The sequence below is a fragment of the Nothobranchius furzeri genome, chromosome 16, assembly GCF_043380555.1.
Source record: "Nothobranchius furzeri strain GRZ-AD chromosome 16, NfurGRZ-RIMD1, whole genome shotgun sequence".
NCBI lineage: Eukaryota > Metazoa > Chordata > Actinopteri > Cyprinodontiformes > Nothobranchiidae > Nothobranchius > Nothobranchius furzeri.
Window position 1 is genome coordinate 53706341 of NC_091756.1, and position 25748 is coordinate 53732088.

General features: G+C 41.0%; 1 protein-coding gene and 1 long non-coding RNA gene across 2 annotated transcripts in view; both read right to left on the reverse strand.

The window, feature by feature from the left end:
- kcnj16a (potassium inwardly rectifying channel subfamily J member 16a) overlaps positions 1-15731 on the reverse strand; it is a 16778-nt gene extending 1047 nt beyond the window's left edge. Inside the window, exons 1-2 of the mRNA XM_015962153.3 lie at positions 14650-15731; positions 1-1887 (exon numbers count right to left, since the gene is read on the reverse strand). The exon at positions 1-1887 is cut by the window's left edge and continues 1047 nt beyond it. Of these exons, the coding sequence (XP_015817639.3) occupies positions 663-1877 (1215 nt within the window). The 5' untranslated portion in view covers positions 1878-1887; positions 14650-15731 and the 3' untranslated portion in view covers positions 1-662. The remainder of the gene's footprint in view (positions 1888-14649) is intronic.
- A 7056-nt stretch (positions 15732-22787) lies between these two features.
- On the reverse strand, positions 22788-24123 carry LOC139063496 (uncharacterized). The gene is made up of 3 exons (XR_011516864.1): positions 23695-24123; positions 23492-23616; positions 22788-22881 (listed from the first exon to the last, which is right to left on the reverse strand). It is a non-coding gene; the product is annotated as an uncharacterized lncRNA (long non-coding RNA).
- Positions 24124-25748: the final 1625 nt, after the last annotated feature.

Consider the following 25748-nt stretch of genomic DNA (forward strand, 5'->3'; position numbering starts at 1 on the left):
GACGTTCAGCTTTTAGGTCAGACTTAAGTATTTTCAAAGTTCACATTTTAAACTAAATAATCTTCGTCTCTTCCGTTAAACAAAATTCGGCATTGTGATGCACGCGCAACGCTGACAACATACAACAATGAACCGACCAATTGTGTGTGTGTGTGTGTGTGTGTGTGTGTGTGTGTTTGTGTGTGTGTGTGTCTGCTCTGTCTTCTCGATCCCCAGCGAGTCGTGGAGGATGGCTGCTTATACTGAGCCAGGATTCTCTGGAGGTTTCTTCCTGTTAAAAGGGAGTTTTCCTCTCCACTGTCGCTTTATGCTTGCTTGGTATGAGGATTGCTGTATAGTCACTTGATGCAATTTGCTGGGTTCCTTATATAGGACACATTATTTCTGATTGGCTTAATGAACTGACCTGAATTTTTATTATGTGAAGTGCCTTGAGACGACTCTTGTCGTGATTTGGCGCTATATAAATAAACTTGAATTGAATTGATGGGATGAAAGTAACCCATTTAAAGAGTGTATTTGAGTTTAGTGATAAATTATATTTTAATATTCTCAAATAGGAGTCCTCGACATTCCTTCTCACTCTGCAGGCTGTTGACTCAGTCTTTAGTTTAATTTCACGTAGAAATGCTTCATCTCTCTTCATCTACACTGGCTGTTTGTCACTGAGTCGATGAGTCCAGATGTTGACTTCCTGTTACAGATGTTGGATCATCAGGTACGGGTTGGTCATCTCTCTCCTGTTCTGCTCCTTCTGTCAGAAGTTTGGGCTGATTCTCCTGTGGATTCTGTGAAAGGGTTTGTGGAGAACATCTGGGTGAATGCTGCGGAGGGAGTCGAGCAGAGAGCTGCAGCTGCTTCTTCTTGTCGTACTCCTCTGCACTGATCATCGGTACCAGAACTTTGGTGGTGTTATTAAACAAGTTGTAATCCACTTTGTAGTGCTTCCTGCTCACTCTGATCATCTCCTGGAACAGATGACCCCAGAGGATCTCGTCAGGCGTGTAGGACGTGCGGGTCTGATGCAGAATGCCCGTGGAGTCGTCCGTGTATGTAAAGGACACCACCAGCTCAATGTTTGCTTTTCGTAAATCGTCCAGACTCATCTTGTACAGAGGGCTGCCGAGTTCTATCCTGTGGCAGATGGTTGTAGGTGTAACCAGAGTGATGTCCCTCTGCTGGATGGCCAGGTCTTCCATACCCATGTCTACTTTCCCAGTCTGGTGCATTTTTGAGTGAACAATCTGAGCACAAGCTGTCCCCTCCACCAAATGGTTCCTCCGGAAGTCCCCTATCCTCCAAGAGAGACACAGAAAACCATCCCTAAGGTTGATGACAGCATGGCTGCTGAAGCCCACGGTCTGCGCCCTCTTTCGGGCTGACGCCATCTTGGAGACTACAATGCCAATGACGAAGGTGTCAATGAAGCAGCTGATGACATCCTGTATGGTGACGACGATGATGGCAACCATGCAGTTCTCAGACATTCCTCTGAAGCCGTAGCCAATAGTGGTTTGAGTTTCCAGTGAAAACAGGAAAGCAGCTGTGAAGCTGCGCACCTCAAAGACGCAGGGCTGCGTGTTGTGGTTCCTGATGTCTCCGTGCATCAGAGCAATGAACCAGAAGAGGATACCAAAAAAGAGCCAGGACAGGATGTAAGACAAAGCAAAGATCAGCAACATCACCCTCCACCTGATCTCCACCAAGGTGGTGAAGATGTCCATCACAAACATCAGCCACTCCTCTGGAACGTGGCGAAACTTCACGTTACCGCTGCCCTCCTTACGGATGTAACGGGTTTTCTTTGAGTGGTGTCCATTTTCCGTTTTCACACTGAACTCATCAGAAGGCCTCACTGAAGAATAATGTTTGTACATCTTCTAAAGTCTGTAGAGGAAAGAGAAATGAAAGTTAATTGTTTTGTGATTTGTTCAAATTCTGGGTGGCACTTACAGACATAAAATTCATAAAAAAAACATCATTCTGATGTACTTAAGTCTTCAAAGATGGGGGAATTTCATGTGGGAACCATTGAAGCTCTCCTCCTTATGTATGCATCAGCAATCAGTTTCTTAAAGACTCCGAGAAACCAGAGGATGAGTGGACTAGAGCCCATCTTCCACTAGCTAGTCGGTTGTATGGATCAGGTAAACTTCCTCATCCATCCATCTGGCTGTCTGCCCAGGGTCAGGGGTTAGCCAGCTTTGGGAGAAAGGAGGGGGTCTTCCTGACGTGCGCCTGAGGTTTGGCTCCTAGGATTCACGGTCAGGTATACAGTGGGTTGCGAACATTTGGGCAGCCTTGTTAATCTTCAGGATTTTCCTGTATAAATTGATTTTTACGATAAAAAATTTCAGGTAAATATATCATATAGGAGACACACACAGAGGTATTTGAAAAGTGAAACAAAGTTTTTAGGATTTACATAAAGTGTGTATTGGTTTAAACAAAATTAGACAGGTGCATAAATTTGAGCTCTGCTGTCATTTTACTGATTCGAAAACCTTTAGAACTGATTGCTGGAACTCAACGTAGGTTTGGTAAGCTCAGTGACCATTGACCTCCATACACAGGTAAATCCAGCAACTCTCACATGAGCTGTAAACAAAGATTGTTCACCATCGTGGTTTAGGGGAATGATACAGAAAGCTGTCTCAGAGATTTCAGCTGTCTGTTAGGAACAAATTGAGAAAATGGAAGACCACAGGCTCAGTTCAAGTTCAGGCTCAAAGTGGCAGACCAAGAAAAATCTCAGATAAACAGAAATGAAGAATGGTGAGAACAGTCAAACATTAGAACAGTCTTCCATTATCTGGGCGACTCTCCACGTCAGTAGAGGTTTTTAAGAAGGCGCTGAAGACCCATTATTGTAATCTGGCTTTTAAAGCTGTGTGTTAACTGATGTTGTTTTGTATTTTGCAGTTTAAAAAAATTTTTTTTGGTTTCCTATATATTCTTTGTTTTTATCTTTTTTAGTTTAGTCTTGTTCAGCACCTTGGTGACATAATATATGTCTGTAAAGTGCTTTTATAAATAAAGGTGATGATGATGATGATGATAATACTGCCGTCATGGTGTGCCATTGTCGCATGGCAATGAGGGAAATTTGCGGCATTCGTTCTACCACGCTTGGTAATAATATTACCGCAACGCCAGACTTGTGAGTGCATATTACTCCTTGGAGCAGCAGAGGGTGGTGTCATGATCACATGGGAGTTACTGCCGAGTACCTGCCACAGTGAAAATGTAAGAACAACAGTAAGTTTCACTTTTTAAACAGATCAGCTGAGATGGTAAACTGTAGAGATGCAGAGCTCTGGGAGCTTCTCTTCGTCAGAGTTTTAGCTCAGATCCCTGACCATTGAAGGGGTCTGTGGAGGACAGGCACCTTTAGGAGTAGGGTCGTGAACAAAACTTAGTGAGCGCAGCTTCAATCACAATAAAAAGCAAGATAAACAGAAGTCCGTGGCAGCTCAGAGTCTTTACACAGAGTCTCAGTGTCCTTACAGTGAATATACCAAAAATATGTAATATGCGGTTGTTTTTTCTTGGCTCTAGTGCTCAGCCAGTGTCTACTTGCACTGAAACTGCTCTGTTAGCAGTGACGGAATCCTTAAAAGAAGCTAGAGCAACTGCCAAATCCTCAGTGCTAATCCTGCTCGACTCATTGGCTGCATTTGACTCTGTTAACCACGGATTCCTTTTGTCCACACTCTCTAGCATGGGCATTAGAGAGAAAGCACACGCCTGGTTTGAATCGTACCTCAGAGGACGATCATTCAGTATCTTGGCTTGGACAATCCTCTACCGTGCACCATCTTGCCACAGGAGTCCCCCAGGGCTCTGTACTAGGACCTCTTCTCTTTGCCATATACACCACCTCACTGGGTGAGATCATTCGATCACACGGCTTCTCCTCCCACTGCTATGCAGACGACACCCAGCTCTATCTGTCATTTCCATCGGATGACCACACTGTCTCTGCACGAATATCAAACTGTCTCTCTGACATATCAAAATGGATGAAATCCCACCGTCTCCAACTGAACTACTTGTGATCCCAGCAAAACCATCCATACAGCACAATATCTCAGTCCAAAATGACTTCCTATCTCTGGCTCCTTCATAGGCAGTTCAAACTCTGGGTGTTGTGATTGATGAACACCTGACCTTTAAAGATCATGTCTGTTGCTCGTTCATGCCGCTTTGTGCTGTATAACATACGAAAGATCAGACCATACCTAACACAACATGCCACCCAGCTCCTGGTGCAATCTACTGTCATCTCCCGCCTCGATTACTGCAATGCCCTTCTAACTGGTCTTCCAGGCTGTACTGTGAGACCTCTTCAAATGATCCAGAACACAGCAGCGCGTCTGGTCTTCAATCAGCCAAAAAGAGCACACGTCACCCCTCTGTTCATTGAGCTCCACTGGCTACCGCTAGCAGCACGCATCAAATTCAAATTGCTAACACTAGCATACAAAGTCCGAGATGGTACGGCTCCCATCTACCTGAATCATCTTGCAAAGGCTTACGTCTCGGCCCCGGCCGCTCCGGTCATCACAGGATCGTCGGCTAGCAGTGCCTACACCACGCTCAGGACAATCCAGACTCTTCTCATGCATCGTTCCACAAATGTGGAATGACCTTCCAAGCACTACCAGAACAGGGGCTTCATTCTCAAATTTCAAGACACTCCTGAAGACCCTGCTCTTCAGAGAGCATCTTCTAAACTAGCACCCTCCCTGCACCCATCCCCCCTCTCTACTGTCCACTCCTTGTTCCTACGCTCAAGTTGTTGTTGTTTTTGTTTATGTTAGCCTCAAGGGTAACATGCCGATTATCACTTGTAAGTCGCTTTGGTCAAAAGCGTCTGCTATACATAAACATAAACATACTTAATATAGCATAGACAAGACAATATATTATTGAAAATCTGTGGTGTGAGTTAAAGGGAGCTGTCCATGCTCAGAAGCCCTCAGACCTGAATGAACTAGAGATGTTTTGTGAAGAAGAATGGTCCAGAATACGTTCAACCTGAATCCAGACTCTCATAGGAAGCTACAGGAAGAGTTTAGGGGCTGTTATTTCTTCTAAAGGAGGAGCTACTAAATATTGAGTTAATTTATTTGTTGTAGTGTCCAAACGTATGCACCTGCCTAATTTTGTTTAAACAATTATTACACACTTTCTGTAAATCCTATAAACTTTATTTAACATCTCAAATATCACAGTTTGTATCTTCAAAATTATATTTGCAACATTTTTTTTCGAAACAACCAATGATTTATACAGGAAAAATCCTGAAGATTAACAAGGTTGTCCAGAATTTTTCAGCCCACTGTAATGCAAGCTGGATGGCAGGTGAGGGAGGGGCCTGGGCCTGCTTATTTTGCCTAAGTTCTTTTCATTGTGCTGGAAATAAATTGGAATTATGGAGACAACATGAAAATGTATAATTTCATGATTTTACAGTGTTAACATAAATCCATGTTCTGGTCACAGACCAGCAGTCTGATCCCCGCAGAGCACCTGCAGGAGTTCGATAGTTTTGAGTTGAAACATGAGAAACATCATTAAGAAGTTTAATCATTAGACCTATTAGAGGAAAACATAACCGGCCAGTGTAATAAATGAATAATCATTTGTTATTTTAAAAGAAAATGCTCAAAACCTGTTTGCACACTCAGCCGCTAGATCTAGTTTCATTCTTTTTTACAGTGCTTGATGTTCACAGATTGATCCGTGAGGACAAGTCTGAAGATGACACCTGGAGCTCAGACACATACATGTGTGTTTTCAAAAGTTTGCCATTCATCAGCCTTGTCTGTAGATGCAGTATGTTGGTTTTAGTTTAAGTCATGGTGAGACGAGAATTTTCTGTCATATCAGACAAAAACAGGATGCCATCAATGGAGCCCGAATCCTAAACTTTGTGTCTGCTAAACTGAAATCAACTGTCTCAAAACTTCACTGAAATGGAAATAAAGATTCTTTACATATCATCAAAGCTCTGATATACATCAGACTAATTTTTTGTGTTTTTCTGATGCTCTCATAAAGATAATAGATGTTCACATTATCAAATGAGAGTTGGATTCCACCAAGGCTGCCCTTTGTAAGAGATTCTGTTCATAACTTTTATGGACAGAATTTCTAGGCATAGCCAAGGTGTTGAGGTGATCTGGTTTGGTGGCCTGAGAATCAGGTCTCTGCTTTTTGCAGATGATGTGGACCTGTTGGCTTCATCAGAACGTGATATCTGGCTTTTGCTGGAGTGATTCACAGCCGGGTGTGAAGCAACTGGGATGAAAATGAGCTCCTCTAAATCTGAGACCATGGTCTTGAGTCAGAAAAGGGTAGAATGCCTTCTCCAGATCAGGGATGAGGTCCTGCCCCAAGTGGAGGAGTTTAAGGATTTCAGGGACTTGTTCACGAGTGAGGGAAAGATGGAACGCCAGATCGATAGGCGGATTTGTGCTGTGTTTGCAGTGATGAGGGCGTTGTGCCGATCTGTCTTGGTGAAGAGAGAGCTGAGTCAGAAGCCAAAGCTCCCAATTTACCGGTTGATCTACGTTCCTCCTCTCACCTATGGTCACGAGCTTTGGGCATTGACCGAAAGAATGAGATCATGGATACAAGCAGCCGAAATGAGTTTTCTCTGCAGGGTGGCTGGACTCTCCCTTAGAGATAGGATGAAAAGCTCAGTCATCCGGGAGGAGCTCCAAGTAGATCCGCTGCCCTTCCATACCGGGAGGAGCCAGTTGAGGTAGCTCGAGCATCTGGTTAGGATGCCTCCTGGACACTTCCCTGGTGAGGTCTTCTGGGAATGTCCAACTGGGAGGAAACCTAAAGACCCAGGACACGCGGGAGAAACTATGTTTCACGGCTGGCCAGGGAACACCTTGGGATTCCATCGAAGGAGCTGGCCCAAGTGGCTGGGGAGAGGGAAGTCTGGGCCTCCCTGCTTAGGCTGCCCGCGACCCGACCCCGGATAAGTGGTGGAAAATGAATGGATGGATGGAAAAATCCTGGTCTGCTGAGTTTCCACCATTTTTACTTTTCTGTCACTCCTGTTGTTTGATGAATTAAGTAGCCTGTGAAAGTGAACTTGTGTGATTCTTGTTTTCCAGCAATGCCATTGCGCATTAATAAGGTTAATCCTAGTGGTGTTGTAGTTGAGAGTTTTGTTTGTTTTTTTTTCCTGTTTTTTTTTGTTTGTTTTTTTCTGTTTCATCCTTTTCAAATGAAAATACAAAACTTTGATCATTACAGATGGTCCATTCACTGGTTCGCACTACAGATGGCCATGGGCAATGGCTGTTGATGAGTAACCACATAAATGGTGGTTTTATCAGTGTCACTCAGTTAAAAATAAATTTGAAATGCAATATAGTTTGCAGCTTCACAAGACTTCTTAAATTCGGTTTTAAGACATGCTTTTTTTTTGCTACAACTACACAAACAATCCTTGAAACTCACAACAAAAATTAGAAATGGAAAAGTTCTGTTCTAAAACGCTGAAGATCAAAGAAACGTCAGAGGACTTAAGAAACATCCCACAGGACTTTGCTGGTTTCAGTCAGCAGGGAAAAAGGAACTGGAACAGTGTCACGGTGCGATCATGGGCAGAGGAAGGATCGATCACAGCCAAACCACTGAGAGCATGCTCTCCGCCCTAAACAAATCACCGCTATCTGACTGACTGAACTGGGTCTCAGTCTGCTAGCCACAGCCAGCGTTCCTGCTGCCAGAACATGGAGCTCCTTCCATCAGGTCACAGAAGTAACTTCCTGTTAGCTTCCATTATTCCTAACATATGAAAGACAGGAATTCACTTCTCACGCATCTCCTCACAATTAATTAGACTACTGCAACTCTCTTTTCACGTGTCTGAGCAGAACCTCCCTGAACCGTCGACAGGTGGTTCAGAACGCCTGTGCTCGGCTTCTGACCAAGTCCTCCAAACACACCCACATCACCCCACTTCTCCTCCAGCTTCACTGGCTGCCAGTCAACTTCAGGGTTCATTTCAAGATCCTGGTTCTGGTCTTTAGGGCCTTAAATGGACAAGCGCCATCTTACATTGGTGATCTTCTTAGTCCCTACACCCCCAGCAGGTCCCTGAGGTCCAGTGATCAAAGTCTACTGGTTGTGCAGCACCAGACTAAAGACCAAAGGTGACAGATCATCTGCTGCTGTGGCCCCCAGACTCCGGAACTCTCTCCCCCTGAGCCTGAGATCAGTTGACTCAGAGGTCTCCTTTAAAAAGCAGCTGAAACTTAGCAGTAGTTTGAGCTGGCTTTTGCGTGACCTTCTACTGATTCTTAACTTCATGGTGTTGTTTCTGCCAATTTCTTTCTCGGGATCTTGTATTACCTTTTCTCATTTATTTTTGTCTTCCTTTGTTTAAAGGTTAGCATTTTCCCCATTTCTTATTACGATATTTTAAAATATTTTTTATTTTTTATTTTTGTTCTTGTGGTTTTTATCTTGGCAGGCACTATAATTATTTCTTCTTCTTCTTGGGTTAGCAATTGTTAATGTTTTATATTTTGTATTTCTCATTTATGGTTGTAATTATGTCTGTAGAACCATATGTTTTATTGTTTTACTCTTTTGTTGCACAGCACCTTTGTGGCATGCTCATGACTGTAAGGTGCTTTATAAATAAAGGCTGAGTTGAGTTCTTCTTCTTCTTCTTCTTCTTCTTCTTCTTCTTCTTCTTCTTCTTCTTCTTCTTCTTCTTCTTCTTCTTCGTGTAACTTGTTGTTTGTCTTCATGTGTCCCTGTGATGGACTGGGGACCTGTCCAGGGTGTCCCCCTGCCTCTCGCCTGATCACCATGAGAGTTAGGCACTAGCTCACCTTGACCCTGAAGCAGTTAAGATAATGAATGAACCCAGTTAACCCGGTTTCGTCTTCATTCAGCGGTCAGTTAGCTGTGTGTCGTCACTCACGAGGTTCACTGTTTGAAACATTCATCATTTTACTAATGCGCAAACGAATAAGCCCTCCTTTCAAAATAAAATGCCATGTTTACCTCTTTGAAATTGTTAGAATGTTGATAAGATGTATTATGTTTCTGGCTTTCAGATGATGGGCCATCAGAGCAGAGTTTTTTTATTTACCGCTGATTTATTTAACCACACCACTGAAGTCACAGACGTTCCTCATCTGAAAGATTTCTATGTGGAAACCTGTAAGACTCAGATGTAGTAAACAACGTTTAACCCCGTTCTTCCTGGCTGATAAATCATTAATCAGCAGACATAAGCTGCTTCGTCACAGTTTACCAAAAGTAATCTTTTAATCTGTTTGATTAATTTGTCTGTTGGTTTAGTGTGATGATGAAGATGACAAATGGGTGGGGGGTTGCTACAAAATCAGAGCTGCTAGCAGACTTCCAAGAAACAATGGGTTTGTAAAAGGGTCACGTCCAATTTTCATTTTTGCCTGCATGTTAACGCGTTTGTTAGCTTCCTGTCCATCTTGTCCATACCTGTTTGTTTTTCTCATTTATATTAACTCCGACCAACCTAACGAGCTTATGAGGAAACATTTGTTTGATCCACAGCAAGTACATAAATGAGTCAGAAGTTAAAACTTGAACCTGAGTTACTTGTGTTGTTGTTGATGAAGAGAAGTGGTTTAACTGCAACAAAATATTTGACTCAAATAGCACACACACACACACACACACACACGCGCGCGCGCGCACGCACGCGCACACACACACGCACACACACACACACACACACACACACCTTGTGTGATCTTTTTTTTATCTGAAGGGGTTTATGGAGTTCCATTTGTCTCAAAAAAAGCACATACCATATGTGTTGCTATATGTCGATGCTTATGTGTTTGTAACATATGTGTTCATTGCATATGTGTTCATTGCATATGTGTTCATTGCATATGTGTTCATTGCATATGTGTTCGTTGCATATGTGTTCATTGCATATGTGTTCGTTGCATATGTGTTCATTGCATATGTGTTCATTGCATATGTGTTCGTTGCATATGTGTTCATTGCATATGGGTTCGTTGCATATGTGTTCATTGCATATGTGTTCTTTGCATATGTGTCCGTTGCATATGTGTTCATTGCATATGGGTTCGTTGCATATGTGTTCATTGCATATGTGTTCTTTGCATATGTGTTCGTTGCATATGTGTTCATTGCATATGTGTTCTTTGCATATGTGTTCGTTGCATATGTGTTCATTGCATATGGGTTCGTTGCATATGTGTTCATTGCATATGTGTTCTTTGCATATGTGTTCGTTGCATATGTGTTCTTTGCATATGTGTTCATTGCATATGTGTTCGTTGCATATGTGTTCGTTGCATATGTGTTCGTTGCATATGTGTTCATTGCATATGGGTTCGTTGCATATGTGTTCATTGCATATGTGTTCTTTGCATATGTGTTCGTTGCATATGTGTTCTTTGCATATGTGTTCATTGCATATGTGTTCGTTGCATATGTGTTCGTTGCATATGTGTTCGTTGCATATGTGTTCATTGCATATGGGTTCGTTGCATATGGGTTTGTTGCATATGTGTTCATTGCATATGTGTTCTTTGCATATGTGTTCATTGCATATGGGTTCGTTGCATATGTGTTCATTGCATATGTGTTCTTTGCATATGTGTTCATTGCATATGTGTTCGTTGCATATGTGTTCATTGCATATGTGTTCGTTGCATATGTGTTCATTGCATATGTGTTCATTGCATATGTGTTCATTGCATATGTGTTCGTTGCATATGTGTTCGTTGCATATGTGTTCGTTGCATATGTGTTCGTTGCATATGTGTTCATTGCATATGTGTTCATTGCATATGTGTTCATTGCATATGTGTTCGTTGCATATGTGGTCGTTGCCTATGGGTTCGTTGCATATGTGTTCATTGCATATGTGTTCGTTGCATATGTGTTCATTGCATATGTGTTCATTGCATATGTATTCATTGCATATGTGTTCATTGCATATGTGTTCGTTGCATATGTGTTCGTTGCATATGTGTTCGTTGCAAATGTGTTCATTGCATATGTGTTTGTTGTATATGGATTTGTTGCATATGTGTTCATTGCATATGTGTTCGTTGCATACGTGTTCGTTGCATATGGGTTCGTTGCATATGTGTTCATTGCATATGTGTTCGTTGCATATGTGTTCATTGCATATGTGTTCATTGCATATGTATTCATTGCATATGTGTTCATTGCATATGTGTTCGTTGCATATGTGTTCATTGCATATGTGTTCATTGCATATGTATTCATTGCATGTGTTCATTGCATATGTGTTCGTTGCATATGTGTTCGTTGCATATGTGTTCGTTGCAAATGTGTTCATTGCATATGTGTTTGTTGTATATGGATTTGTTGCATATGCTACAAATGTAACTCCATATTATGGAAATCTATGTGGAAGCCCGTATGCAACAAACACAAAAGCAACAAACACATATGCAACAAACACATATGCATATAACGCATATGCATGAAGCATCGACATAAAGCAACAACATCCACACATATGACATGTGCTTTTTTTGAGACAAATGGAACTCAATAGAGGTTAGCTAAGTAATGTGTGATCTTTTTATTTTTATCCGAAGGTGTTAGCTAGGTGATTTCATATTTTTGTGGATCAAAATTGCAGCCAGGATAAGAGTTCTTCCAGATCTTCCAAACCCATTAGTCCAGTGGAATCTTGAATCCTCCAGGAGTCTCATTTTCCAGGTGACTTATTCTTGAATTAGGGTAGGGTATAGGAAATAAGGGCGGATAGACCGGGACTCATCTTTCTGAGTTGAGCAGCTGCTCCTCATCATCATCAGCTCTGGTCAGGATTCTTCCTGGTTTTCTTCCTAGCTATCAAATCTATATTCCAGGATCTGAGAGGAGACTGCTGGTCAGACCCAGAAGTCGTTGTGGGATTATACATCCTCTTTTTTTCTGTAATGTCTTTGGATCCTTCAGGAACAACTTGTGTCTGGGTCTGTGCTTTGTACTTGTACCTCCAGGAGCCAGCCTTGAATAAGGGTGGAGAACTGACGGGTGGATTGGAACCAGTTTTGTTCCCCAGACTGAAGTATCTGGTTCTGTACGGAGCCTTGATGGGTTCCCAGTCTTTGATTTGTATTGTTTGAACAAGTTCCCTTGTTTTGTTAAGTTTATGTGCAAATTCAGTATTGCGCTTTGGACAGCACGATCATCATTTATCATTAATGACTATCCACATGTCCCAGCTGCTGACTGTAAACTCACCGTCTGCTTGAATTTACCGTGGCCTTCTCAGTATGTGTCCAAACGTAGAATGCATTTACATTCCTGCTCTAACGAACAGTAGCTTTCATCCATCCCATCAGAAATAAGGAATATGATGAATCAATTGGCTGAATCATTTCTTAACAGACAGAAAATCTCAATCAGGAAACATTCACGTTTTTTCAGGTTGTTAATGCAAACTACAGGCTGAAATGATTAAATCATAATTAGATCTTTTTAGCAGCAGAATGGTTTTGAGCATCACGACAGATAAATTAAGAGAACTGGGCCATGAAAAGACTTTCTGAATAGAACTCACTGTTTTCAGGAGGCTGAAGCAGCTTTTCCATCAAAAACGTCAACAGAACAAAGCGATTCTGAGCATTCTGACCAAAGATTTTTTTTTGTTTTTGTATTTGTGTTCCGTGTTGGTGCCTGTGTGGTGTTGACCCATTGTGTTGTGTTGCATTTATGTGTACTAAACAGCACACAGAACATGATCTTACAGTAAAGACGCTTCCTGACCTTTGCTTCAAGTTTCCACAATGCTCTAAGCTGACTTGGGTCATATTTCTGAGTTTTATTCCATCATTTCAGAATATTTCTCAAAGTCATCCTTTGAGGTTAAACCAAAGGATTAAAGGTGATCTCTGGAGAGAAGTTGACCCTCGTGTCCCGTTTCCTCCCCTGCTCCGGGCACGTACAAACCCATTACATGCTCACTTACTGCAAATGACGGCGTGCCACCCTCATGCGGTTCAGTGGGACAGAACCAAGTACACAAGTGTCCGGTTGGAGCTTGGCCTGGAGCTTTGTGCCACCTCTGATGACCTTCAGAACCTCCACGTAGCAGAACAATTCAACACATCATTTCACTTTAAAAGATTGGCCGAAGGGGAAAAGTCTTAGGACATTATTAGGAATTCCTCTAGACAAGTGCTGATTAGGTTCCGGAGATCCAGGGAAAAGGCTTCAAATGAAATTGAAAGGTCAGGACACTGAGTTGTTTTGATGTTTTAGCTGCATGTTCCCGAGGGTTAATCGTTTATCTGAGCTTCAAAGTATTAAGTGAACCGTGTTTTGTGTTGTTTTGCTCCATCAGAAACAGCCTCATGCTTTTACAGGTGCACTTTTTAACCTCAGAGCAGATTTCAGTGATGCAAAAGTTTTTTCTTTCATCTTCACATTTCTCTATTAAAGCTGGATTCATGTTTGGAGACTAAATTCAGAATCTTACTGGCTGATGGAGACCAGCAGGAGATACAAACTGTGAGATTATCTGCATCCATCTCGAATCACATAGAATTGGTTCATATGAAACCTTAATTAGAGGTTTTCTTTCAGACCAGGTCACATGCAGCCTGTGACGTGATGAGTCGTAATTACGTCTCAGTTTATTCACAATTTGGTTTCCAACTTCTTTCAAAGTGTTTTTTCTCTCCACTTTCTGCTTCCAAGATCATAAACTAAGACAGGTCCTAGACTGGTTTCAGACTGCTTCCAGTTGGGTTCCAGGTGGCCATGATGACTCCAACTGTTGAGAACAAATTTTTTGCAAATATTTTGAGCATGGGCTGCACGGTGGCATAGTGGTGAGGGCTGTTGTCTTGCAGCAAGGAGGTCCTGGGTTCACATCCTGGCCTAGAGTCTCTCTGCAAAGAGTTTGCATGTTCTGTGCACGTGATTTCATTCTGGGTGTTCTGGCTTCCTCCCACAGTCCAACAACATGACTGTCAGGTAAATTGGTCTTTCTAAATTATCTTTAGGAGACAGGTACAACCCCCCCCCCCCCCATCCGTTGTCTGCATGTCTCCCTGATCTAAATCATCCTTCACACATGGGTGGCTGTTCCAAACACAAACAGATTAAAAAAACCAAGAAGAGCCTTGTTGTGTCAGCAGTCACACAAACTCCAGTCCACACATTCGAACCTCAGAGCACCTTTTAAAGAACCAATCAGCTGGTAAAACTCCACGCAACATGAATATAAATTAACCATTTCCCAAGATAAGATCCGATTTCAGAGAAACAAGCTGTTCTTATCACAATGACCACGTATTGTGTTTCTGCTCTTAATGCTGCAGCTCACATTACGGATTGTTCTATTTGTTACGTCGGATTTTGTCCCCTCGTTAACCCATTCAAACTTCTAACAGCTGATTTTGAATATGTTTGTGTTGACTGCATTTGATGCATTTGTGAAGCTACTTTCTAAATAATCACTAGACTATTGTGCAAACCTGCACATTTTCAGACCTGTATCTTATCTCTGGTGGGTGTTTGTACTCTGTTATCTCTAATTGCTCTGACAGGTCAACAGAAGTGGATCAAGAACAGCAGATCTCTCACATCAGCGCCTACCTTGGTTAAGTTAAATGCCGAAGCAGCTGCAGGACTTTGGGTTGCTGGCTGGAGGAGCGGCTCGCTGTCCAGTCATCTGCTGGAATGAGCCGTCCCACGCGTCACAGCACAAAACTAAAGATTAACACCTCCTTTCAGCATCACATGGTGTCTTTCAGCCAGGTGAGTGTGTCTGCAGGTAGATGTCAGTCTGCAGGACTTTGTGTGTGGGTGTGTTTGTTAGTGTGTATGTGTTGGTGGTGATGGTGATGGGGGTTGTCAAAAGAAATCTGTCATTTTTTAAATTTCCCAGATGAATAAAATCTGATTCAAGTTTACTGAAATAGATGTGAAACATGATTACACATCAGAATAGAAACACCTTCTACCAAACATCAGTAGATTCAGACAAGAAGAATTCACACATGAAGAAGAATAAGAAGCTGTACAGTAAATAAAAACAAGTCTTTGTACTGTTCCCTTTACAGAAACCCTCCTGAAAGTCCTTAGAGCTCAACTCACAGATCTGCTGTGTGACTGTATACCTGTTCTGCAACCAGACTCTAGGTTTTGTTTCAAACATAAAGCTTTCATCCGCTTCCTCACCTGGAAATCTTTTCATCTGATCGTAATGGTCAGGGAAAGACTCCAGGGCATCGTTTATTGCTGTGATTTATTTTCCCATAAAGCCACAAACAGATCTGGGACGATGGAAATAAGAGACTGCGTTAGACCATTGGGTCTTAGCTTCTTTGAACTGTTTCCTGCTTTGTGTATTCTTCTTTTGTTTCTCAGGCTTTGTGATATAACTTCCTAGTTAGATGACAGTTTCTTTTAATCTTTTACAGAAACCTCTGTTCTCTGCTTCAGCTCCTCCAGATGAATTCAGTGTGATCAGTTTACCTCCTAAAGACAATCAACGTCTTTATTTTCAGCTTCCCAGGATCGTTCCCTGTTAATGTGGCTAAAACAGCACATGTTCAGATATTTAATATCTTATGCAGTGATGTCCGACATAATCAGCCTGATATTAATGTTGGCCAAAATTGGTATAAAATGCAATACTGGAACCCACTGGCATAGTTTTTTCCTCTTTTACTAACTTTTACCTACCATGCATATATTATACACCAAACTCTTCAGCTACTTTGATTCAGAATGTCACAATAGGACAGATCTGAGGTAGAGTTTTTGGGATTTTTTTATTCCTCTCTAACCCTAACCCTAACCCTTCTGAAAAAGTTGAAATTAGCACTGTGTAGTGGGAGTTTGTCAGGATTGTCTCAGGGAGAATGTGATGCAGCTGCTGTTGGAGACAAATAAATACGGCACTTTTTCCACTGCCTGACAAGAGCAGGTTCACTGAGGAAACAGATTACTGAGTTTCACATCCATGCTGGAGGTGAAGTAGCCTTCTACCCATCTTTCCTGCATTGGCCACTGGCTGAAAACAGACAGAGAAACACTTGGGTCAGAGAAAGCCACGCTGCTCTACGTCACATTTGCATCCAAGGACTCATCTAGGCTGAGTTGATTTTTGCAGCCAGGATACAGCAGAACACAAACATCTTGGTAAAAAATAAAAAATAAAAATAAAAAACAATTAAAAAAAGAAGCCAATATCAAAAATTCCTAATCTGACGTTATCTTTTTGGTTTGCTCCCTGGTGAAAATTTCCAGTTTTTACTGAGACATCATGCAATGTTTAATTTAATTGAAAAACTGATTTTGTTATTTGGTGGGTTTTTATTTTTATTTTTTTGGGGGGATGGGGGGGGGGGGGTAATTTTGCACAGCTAGATAAAATTTTGAATAAGTTAAAGAGATTGGTTTCTCTTGCTGAAACTTTGGATAGATGAGTCAAAAAAATTACTCGGTGTCTGAGATCATGTTTCAGAGGAAAACCAGTTCTTATGTTTCTAAACACAATTTCATTTCTTCAACTTGAACTCTGCGGTTTAGTTAGCGGTACGTGTGCAAGCAGCCGGCGGGTCAACGGGGGTCTCAGCAAAAATGGAGATGGAACAAATCACCTCATTTCCAGGAAAAAGTTTGTTTTTTTCCACAATAAAAACTATCTAATTACATGAGCACACTGTTCCCTTATCAAGCATTCTGCCTCAAAGCCAAGGAGCACAATTAAAGAGGCCAGAAAGATTTCAGAGTGTGAAATGCTGATTCAGATTTTTCCTAAAAATTTAATTTAGTTTAAAAAAGCTTAATAAAACCAAAAGGATCGTTCAAGTTTTATTCAACAGACAAATTGAACTAAGGTTGTTAAAATCAGTCCGTGTGTTGCTTTTACAGAGAAATCAACATGTCAAATTAACAGACTTCATCCAAATCTTTAATCTGTGTTTAACCCAGAGAGCGACCAACCAACGCTTTGCTTTTATCTCATTGACAACATTGGTCAGAACAAAAAGACTCTGTCAGGAGGCCTTCAAGATCCAAGCCCACTGAAAAATCAGATCCTGACCTGAACTTTGGTTTTCTGCAGTACAATCAAAGTTCATTATCACAACAGTCCAGAAAACAAATACTAAATAATAAATCTGTTACTTGTACTGTATGGGGATGTTTGGTGGACGCTATATTCAAAAGCACTGACAAATACATTATTATTATTATTATTATTATTATTATTATTATTATTATTATTATTATTATTATTATTATTATTATTATTATTATTATCACTATTATTATTATTATTATCATCATTTAATAATATTATTTATTCTGATTTTAGTTTGTGCTTTGTTCTTTAAATCTTTGTGAATTTTTTAATTTTGTTTGAAATACAGAAATGAATAAAATGTGAGATTTTAGGCAAAAACCTCCTTCCTTCAGTGAGAGCAGATGAAGCACAGCTGGATCTTCCAGCGTGACAATGATCCCTGACACACCGCCAGGGCAAGAAAGGAGTGGCTTCAAGTTTCTAGTCTGGTTATTCAGTTTCTAGAGTGTCCTAGCTGGTCTCCAGACTTCAATCCATTAGAAAACCTTTGGAGGAAGTCAAAAAATGGTGTTGACCGGCGACAGTCCCAAAACAACACGGCTCTAGAGAAGATCTGCATGGAACAATGGTCCAATGGCCAGCTACAGTGTATGAAAACCCGGTGGAGAAACATTTGACCTCTGACTTTGCCAACCAAGGTTACATTATAAAGTATTGAGGTGAACTTTTGTTGTTAACAAAGTACTTTTTTCTGCACAATTACACAAATAAATTCTTAAATGGCATTTCCTGGATCTATTTTATACTCTGTCTCTCACTGTTGAACCTGTGATGAATATTGCAGATCTCACTAAACTTTTCAGTGGGACAACTTGCACAATCAGTGGCTGCTAAATGCTTTATTGCTTTACCAATGTATGATCTTTATAAGTACAACTTCATAGTGAAAGTGACTAGTAGTTAAGCTTCACAAGAATTCAAGATTCATTGCAAAGAAGTGCTGTTAAAACAAAAAATAATGATAATTCAGCCAAGCACGATGTCGATTTTACTGATCAGACTGAGAGCTGGATAAAGTCTAAGTGAACGTATTTAGTTATTTTGCTAAATAAGATTTTCAAAAATTAACAGTTTTCAGGGTATTTTGAACAATTTGATATGTAAAATATTGACTAAATATATGTGTTATGTGGTTTTGTCATGCTGAAACAAAAAGTTTTCACAAAATCCACTTTCTTAACCTCCAGCAGCAAAAATTCTGTCTCCTTTGGATGAAAATTTTCCACCCTGAGCTGGAGGTCTGGTGGGCTGCTGTTCAGATCATCTGCTTTCTGCCATTCATTTTGATTTTGGTATAAATGTGCTTATTTAAAACATGCTAATCTGTTTTGTCATTAGCTCAAACAAAGACTGTACTACAAAACTAACAAATCAACATTTTAAATGTAAAATGAAAGAAACTGACTGTTCAGTCTGGAGCTGGTGGCACAGCAATCACTCCTTTAGCACATAAATTGAATCAAGCTGCTCATAAAAACATTAACATCTCCATTAGCCTATTTGGTTTTAATCAAACATTAAGTGGCTTATAAGAGCCTGTTTTATTGCTCCATTTTTAGAGTTGGGATCTATAAAACAAAGGTTTGTTCGTCTGTTTACTGGCTGTTATACAGGCAGCATAAACAGCCTCACAATAAAAACAGGCCTGTGTTCATTCAGATCAAACTGAATGTGGAGCTCCATCCTGTCTGCACCGCCGAGATTTTTCCATTTCCTTTCTCACATATCTTCACTTTCTTTCACAATTATGTCATATCTGTTTAGGTTTAGGAAACACAATCAGTGACACACACACACGCACACACACACACACACACGCGCGCGCACACACACACACACAGCAATCTGCCAAACCTTCAGTGTTTGAGCAGCAATAAAATGATTCAACTTCTCAGAATCTTTTGGAAATATTTTTGTTGAACCGATTTCATTCCAGCGGCTCTAAAAATAGCCTGGACTTCAGGCACTGTCCTGCGGTCTCGGGAAAAGTGTGTTTGGGTTGAACATCAGCTCCAAAGTTTCCAATCAGATTGACAGCGTTCTGCAGGGCGTACGTTCAGATCTTAGCATGAGGTCCAAATCAGTGATACGACTGCTCATTTAGACTCCTGATTCAACCACAGTCTTCATCAGGAAAGTCTTGGCTCTGCTTTGGTTTAAACTCTAAATAGTCCTCAGCCCGACCAAGGAGTTTAGAATCAGGATAGTGTTGTTTAGAAAGCTTAATGAGACCTGAAGCTCATTCATAAACCGAGTCCCTGAAAAGAAAAACACCAAGCCACAAATGTATTTCTTATCTTTCGATCACATAGTTGAAAAGTTATTTTTTCGGAACTCACATTTTACTCCTTTCCTGGAAAAACTGAGAAACAAAACCGCCTGAAACATTTTCTGGTTGGTTTTTAAATCCAGAATTAAAATTCTGCGACGTGATTCCTTTGGTGATTCTGAGCTCGGTGGGTGATAAGTTTCATTTTACATATTAAACTGACCTGATGGCATGTGGGACCAAAGTCCAGCGTTTTAGCAATCTGTAAACCTCCTTCAGCGACGCTCCTGCTAAGCTGCATAAATATGTGAACTAGATGACATCACAACATTTTCTGTTGACGTTAATAAATCAAAAGAGATCTGAAGTTGATCCATGTGGGAATCAAGCTCACCTCCAGATAAAGAAATGTATGCATTTTCCAGAAACATTTGCATTTGCTTCAACGTTTGAACAAAATTACAAATCAAACACAAATTCAAATTCCTGTGTAAAAACCAAGCAGGTAAACACCGTTGACTCAACATATTGATGTCATCAAAAGGTCATGAACTCTGTGACTGAGTCATTTGCTCAGCTGTTCTAGCTGCAGTAAACAGAAAAAATGTGTAAGGAAGCTGAGAGAGGACATATTTCAAATTGCATTTTCATGACGGTATTGCAAGATAATAGTTACTCATCTCACTACTTAGAGATAACCAGCTTGTTTCCTCAAGATAACTGTTTAAAGATCCTACATCGAATGGGCTTGTATATTTTTTTAAATAACAATTAAGATAATATAAGATAAACCTACAGGATACTTCATTAGCTCAGCCCAAAATCGTCCCAGAACACCTAAACGTGTTTCTGTGATAAATAGAATGGAATAGAATGGAATAGAATGGAATAGAATAGAATAGAATAGAATAGAATAGAATAGAATGGTTGCATGCTACATTAAACAAGACTGTTTAACTGCTGAAACAGACTGATTTCTGCACATTATGAACTCATTCAAACCAACACGATGAAGGTAAAACAACATGGGGTAAAATACACATCAAATGCGTGCAATATTGCACATATAAACTGTGGATGAACCTGAAAGTGAGATGATCTTAGATGATACTGTTAGTATCAGTTTTCAGTCTTATGATGACATTTACATACCGTACTCATAAAAAACATCACAGTAAATGTTGTTACCTGTGGAGCAGAAAACACGATGCAACCTCAGCGTGACATCTTCGACGGTCCTTCAGTTAATTCCATCAACAAAATGCGATGCTGATGCTAGTTTTTCTGATGCTTTAGTTTCAGGATCTGCTTGGGGTCCGCCGCCTGCCAATGACGTTCACACTACGGCAACAACACTCAGCCAAAAAAATCTTGTATCTCTTTGTCGATTCTGTTTTTTCACATCAGTTTTGGAATAAGTTTAGCAGTTTCGTTTTTAAATTCATGTTTCTTAATATTTTCTTCATACATGTAATTGGTTAATAAAACATCTCAATGTCTTTGTTTTTTAAAGAATGTGAAACTACATAAAACCAGCATCAGACTGTGCCAGAAGCACAACAGTTTTTATTTGTGAAAATGTTTAAATGCCCATCAATTCATACATCCATCTATTCATCCATCCGTCCATCCATCCATTTTCGGCCGCTTATCCGGGGTCTGCGCCCCTCTCGGATGGCCGAGCTTCTCACCCTGAGGGACTTTAAGGGGGGGCTCAGCCACCCTGCAGAGAAAACTCATTTCAGTCGCTTGTTTCCGCTGTCTCGTTCTTTCTGTCACCCAAAGCTCGTGACCATATGAAGGTTGGAACGTAGATTGACCAGTGAAGAGAGAGCTTTGCCTTCCGCCTCAGCTCTCTCTTTACCCCGAAAGAGCTGGAGATAACTTTTGTACAATTTTTTTATTTATTTACTTATTTAGCAGCCCTTTCCACTTGTATAAATGTTAATTTCTTCTGTATATTTTTAGTCCTTATGTAAATAAATATATCCATTCATTCAAAACGTTTTAAACTTGTAATTTGTTCAATAAAGTTCTTTTAAATTTTGCCCCATTTTATCAGAGCTGCTCAAGGTCTCCATTTATCAACTGATATTTTTGCTTTTATTTTACTATTCCTTAGGCAATATAAACACATTTTCCCCAAAAATGTTTTTTTTACTACAGGAAAACAATTGCAAATTTGTCTGTCAATCAAAATCTTCTGTGTCAACGTGCTAACATAACTTCACGAATGTGGTGCAACATCATCGAAAGGCGCAGCACCTCCAGCCGGCTCACTCAAAAGTGGCGTCTAATATGGCGACCCCCAGAGACTCAAACCCGCTCCCACGTATTTTAGACCAGATTTTTATGGTTATATGTTACAAAGGCACCAACATTTTTAACAACTGGACATCATTTTATTCATTTTCAACAACATTTGATGATATTTGCAGCGATTAAAAGTAAAAACTACACCTTGTCTCTTTAAGGTGGTGATGACTGAACCTCTGATTAGTTATCTCGCTGCTAACATAAAAGATGTGAGCATATTAATGGCCTTGTCCTGTTGCTTAATTTGTGTTTCAATCTGTTTGTTTTCACCTAGTAATATACTTTATTTAATACGTTTAAATTACATTGTGTGCTTTCTAGAAAACAGCTTGTTCATCATCCAATTAGTCACATCTGTCCAGATGTGAACGGATTATTCTGTGCTGTGTTTCGTGGTTCTTATTGACTGTGACTTGGTCCTGCACCTCTGCAGCGTTGAGGCTGCACATCACGAGAACATAGATGCACATAGCATGAGAAAGACAAATTACAGCTCCGTGTTTCTTTTCTTCTTTTTTCTTCACTTGTGCACAGCTTTGGAAAATTCTCTGGAGTTTATTTGAAGATCGAAACAGCCGAGAAGAACGGTTTGTAAGTGTTTCCAGCCTTTTTGGGGTTTTCCACTGAATCCACTGGCATTATAGGCTGTGTCAGCACCTTTCAGATATATATGCTTTTTAATTGTTGACTGCAGACAGATTCCGTGTCGATGCCTGAAACTGAAAATAATGTCTGTTTCTTCCCTCAGTGATCTCAACTAGAAGTTTCCAAAAACAGATAATCTCTGGATAATACAACAAACAGGGCAACATCAAAGTCAGAATTCAGAACAGCAAAGAGCTGTAAGCTGAGAGGAACTGTGGGACTCGAAGCATTAGATGGCGGGATAACAAGCACAAAGAACTCTGTGAACCCAGACTGTTAAAACAAAAGAAAAAAAATACTCAGCTGCGCTAAAACTAGCGTAAAAGAACTCTAGCACTAATGCGATGTGATGCTACTTGTGTCAGACCAGAACTTCTCTGATAGGAGGAGAGATTCTTAGCATCTGAGCGGTGCAGGCCTGTTCAGCTGTGGGATGAGAGCTGCAGCGAGGTTGCGGTTCTGGAGGATGAAACTGCTGCTGCACTCCAGTTTTACTGGTGATCTAACAAAAAGCAGCAGAGCAGATGAAGGGTGAAGGGGTCCTGGGTTTGTTCATGTGATCCAAGTCAACAGTGGTGCTATCTATAAAAATACATCATCATCTCTGACGGTTGGTGCATGATAGGTATTACAATGGGATTATCAGTTAAGCTTAAATGGATGTTGTGGTAAAATAGGCTGCAGTTAGTATTATTGCTGCCTTGAAGCTAAGGGAAGCTTCTGATTGTCTAACATACTTCAGGAGAAACCATAAGAGAGGAAAGTGAGTCTTAGGCTTCCAGAAGGAACATCTCTGGACTGGATTATACATCATAATAAAAAGCATTAAAAGGTGAGTTTTTAATACTGTTTCTGTCTGAACAACACAAAGAAAGATGGCATAATAAATAAACACGGATTTAACTGGTTGTCTGCATCCAATCATTACATTACAGTGTCTTTATGCTTGTTTATGCTCAGTTCAATAGGCTGCTTGTTAAATATAGCGCAGTTTAATTTATTTCTGTTTTCAGATCATTATGATTTTATTACTTTATGATTTGTTTTGTTTTGTTTTGATCTATGTGAAGTACTTTGTGATTTTCTGTGCTATACAAATAAAATGCACTTACCTACTGTTGTGTTTCCTCTCTGGGCTGCTACCTTATGGTGGTGGAGAGGTCTGAGTGTCCCAATGAGGAGCTATAGGTTGTCAGGGACTCCATGTCCCTGGTAGGGTCACCCATGGAAACAGACTCTAGGTGAGAGAACAGACAAAGTGAAACCCAAAGACCCCTTCTGATGACCACTATCAAAGGAAACACTATTTCCTCACCTGGACGTGGGTAACGGGGCCCCCACTCTGGATCCAGGCCTGGCGGTGCGGCGCGTTGGTAAGCCATGGAGCCCGGTTTAGCACAGCCCTAAGAAGACAAGTGAGTCCTCCTTCCCATGGGCTCACATCTTGTGGGAGGGGTCAAAGGTGTTGGGTGCATTGTAAGATGCGTGGTAGCTGAAGGCAGGGACCTTGGGTCTCTGATCTTTTATTTATTTTTATTTATTTATTTATTTTTCGTGTCCTGTCTGGCTGTGAAGCAAACAGAATTAATGTCTGAATGCTGGTGACAAGCCTTACAGAATTACTCTCAGGTGGAGCATCAAAGCATGCTTTTAATGTCACGCCTGATACTTAAAACTTTATTGTTGTTGTTTTTTGAATGCTTGTAATTTTGACCAGACACGGAAACAGAGGTGAAAGAGAAAGGAAAAGACAGGGGGGGGGGGGGGGGGGGGTCCACAAAAATAAACAATCAATGGTGACCAAGAGTCTGCTTCTAGACCTGCAGAAGGAGAAATAAAGAAAAGAAAAACAACACACAACAATACAACAGGAGCAAACAATCACTGTGCCAACCTGATGAGGAAAATATAAAATCAACATTGTTTTACTGAACAATCAAACGATAATAAATCACAATCACTGTTCCCTTGTTCGTCATGCTGGCTCAGAGTAACGAACGCACTTTGTGCTGATGTTTCTGGATTCAGAGCTGCTTTCAAACGTGAACGTGACTCCGCTCGGTGTCGTTAATCATTTTTACCTGGCTGTTTCCGACACGTGCCGGTGAACCAACCCACCCTCATGTTGCTAGTGTTAGCCCCAGGCTCCGGTTAGCTTCCAGCTAAAAGGCTACAGCACTCTCCTCCCAGTCCCACCCTGCTAAAGAGGGCCTGGAAAAGTTCCCCCACACATCAAACTGATTTTTCATTTATGAGCTTTTATAACCTTGTTAATCAGGATAGTTGATTTGCTGCTGCACATAAACTGTCAGTCAAAAGCTCTGCTAGCCGGTTTTCTTAAGCCGGGCGTACACTGTGCGACTTTTTCACTCGTAGCACTCAGCTTCAGCTCAAACTGTACGACTTCCTCGCAGAGCAGATCTCACGAGCCAGGCGCTCACACTGTACGACCCAGTTCTCGCATGCGATCTGACTGCTCACACTGTACGTCTGGTAGCAACACGTCGGCCCTAAAAATATGCTAAAAATAGCAGTTTTTACTCAACACGTCAGACTTTTTTGTCTTGTTTTGCCTGTTGTCCTTCGGGAGTGCTGCAGGAGGACACACAGGGATTTATGGGGGTTGGATGAGGAAAACGAAATAAAGAAAGTAAATCTGTGTTTTGTGATCAGTTTAATTTGACATGAACACGACAAACACGCTTTCTTGACAATCTTTGTGAGTAAAAAAACGTGTAGAAATTAAAACGAACAACGTGTGTTATTAGGGAAATAGCGGGCGAGCGGTGTTGATGCAGGATTGCGCATGCGCCGTGAGCGGTTCTGATACTTTTTGGGTCGCAGCTGCTCGCAGCGCCGCTTCAACAGTGCGATACCCTCACGAGGGACGAGCGAAATATTAAACACGCCAGAAGTCCGTGCGACCTCACGACTGCTGATCGGCAGCTGGTCACGTGGTGTTAATCGCCTCTCGTAACCCCCTGTACACTACACGACCGCTCGGCGCAAAAGTCGCCCCGATCTCGTGGATTCTCGCACGACTGGAAAATCGGCTCAAAAAAGTGAAAAAGTCGCTCAGTGTACGCCCGGCTTTAGAGGAGCTAGTTCAATTTGTTAGCTTGTTATCAGAATCATAGTTGCAGTTTCATCATCTGAGCTGCTTTTTAAGATCTAGGTAAACTTGTTCAATTTGGGGTTAAAAACAAACGTTTTTACATATTTTCCATGTAGTTTTTTGCCATTTCCTCTTCTGAAAGGTAGACAATTGTTTTTCTCTTTCCCTCAGAAAATCTTAATATTCTCCTAGTTTGGCCCAGCACAGTTCACTTCCCAATTACAGCAACAGCCTTATATCAGAACCACATAAGT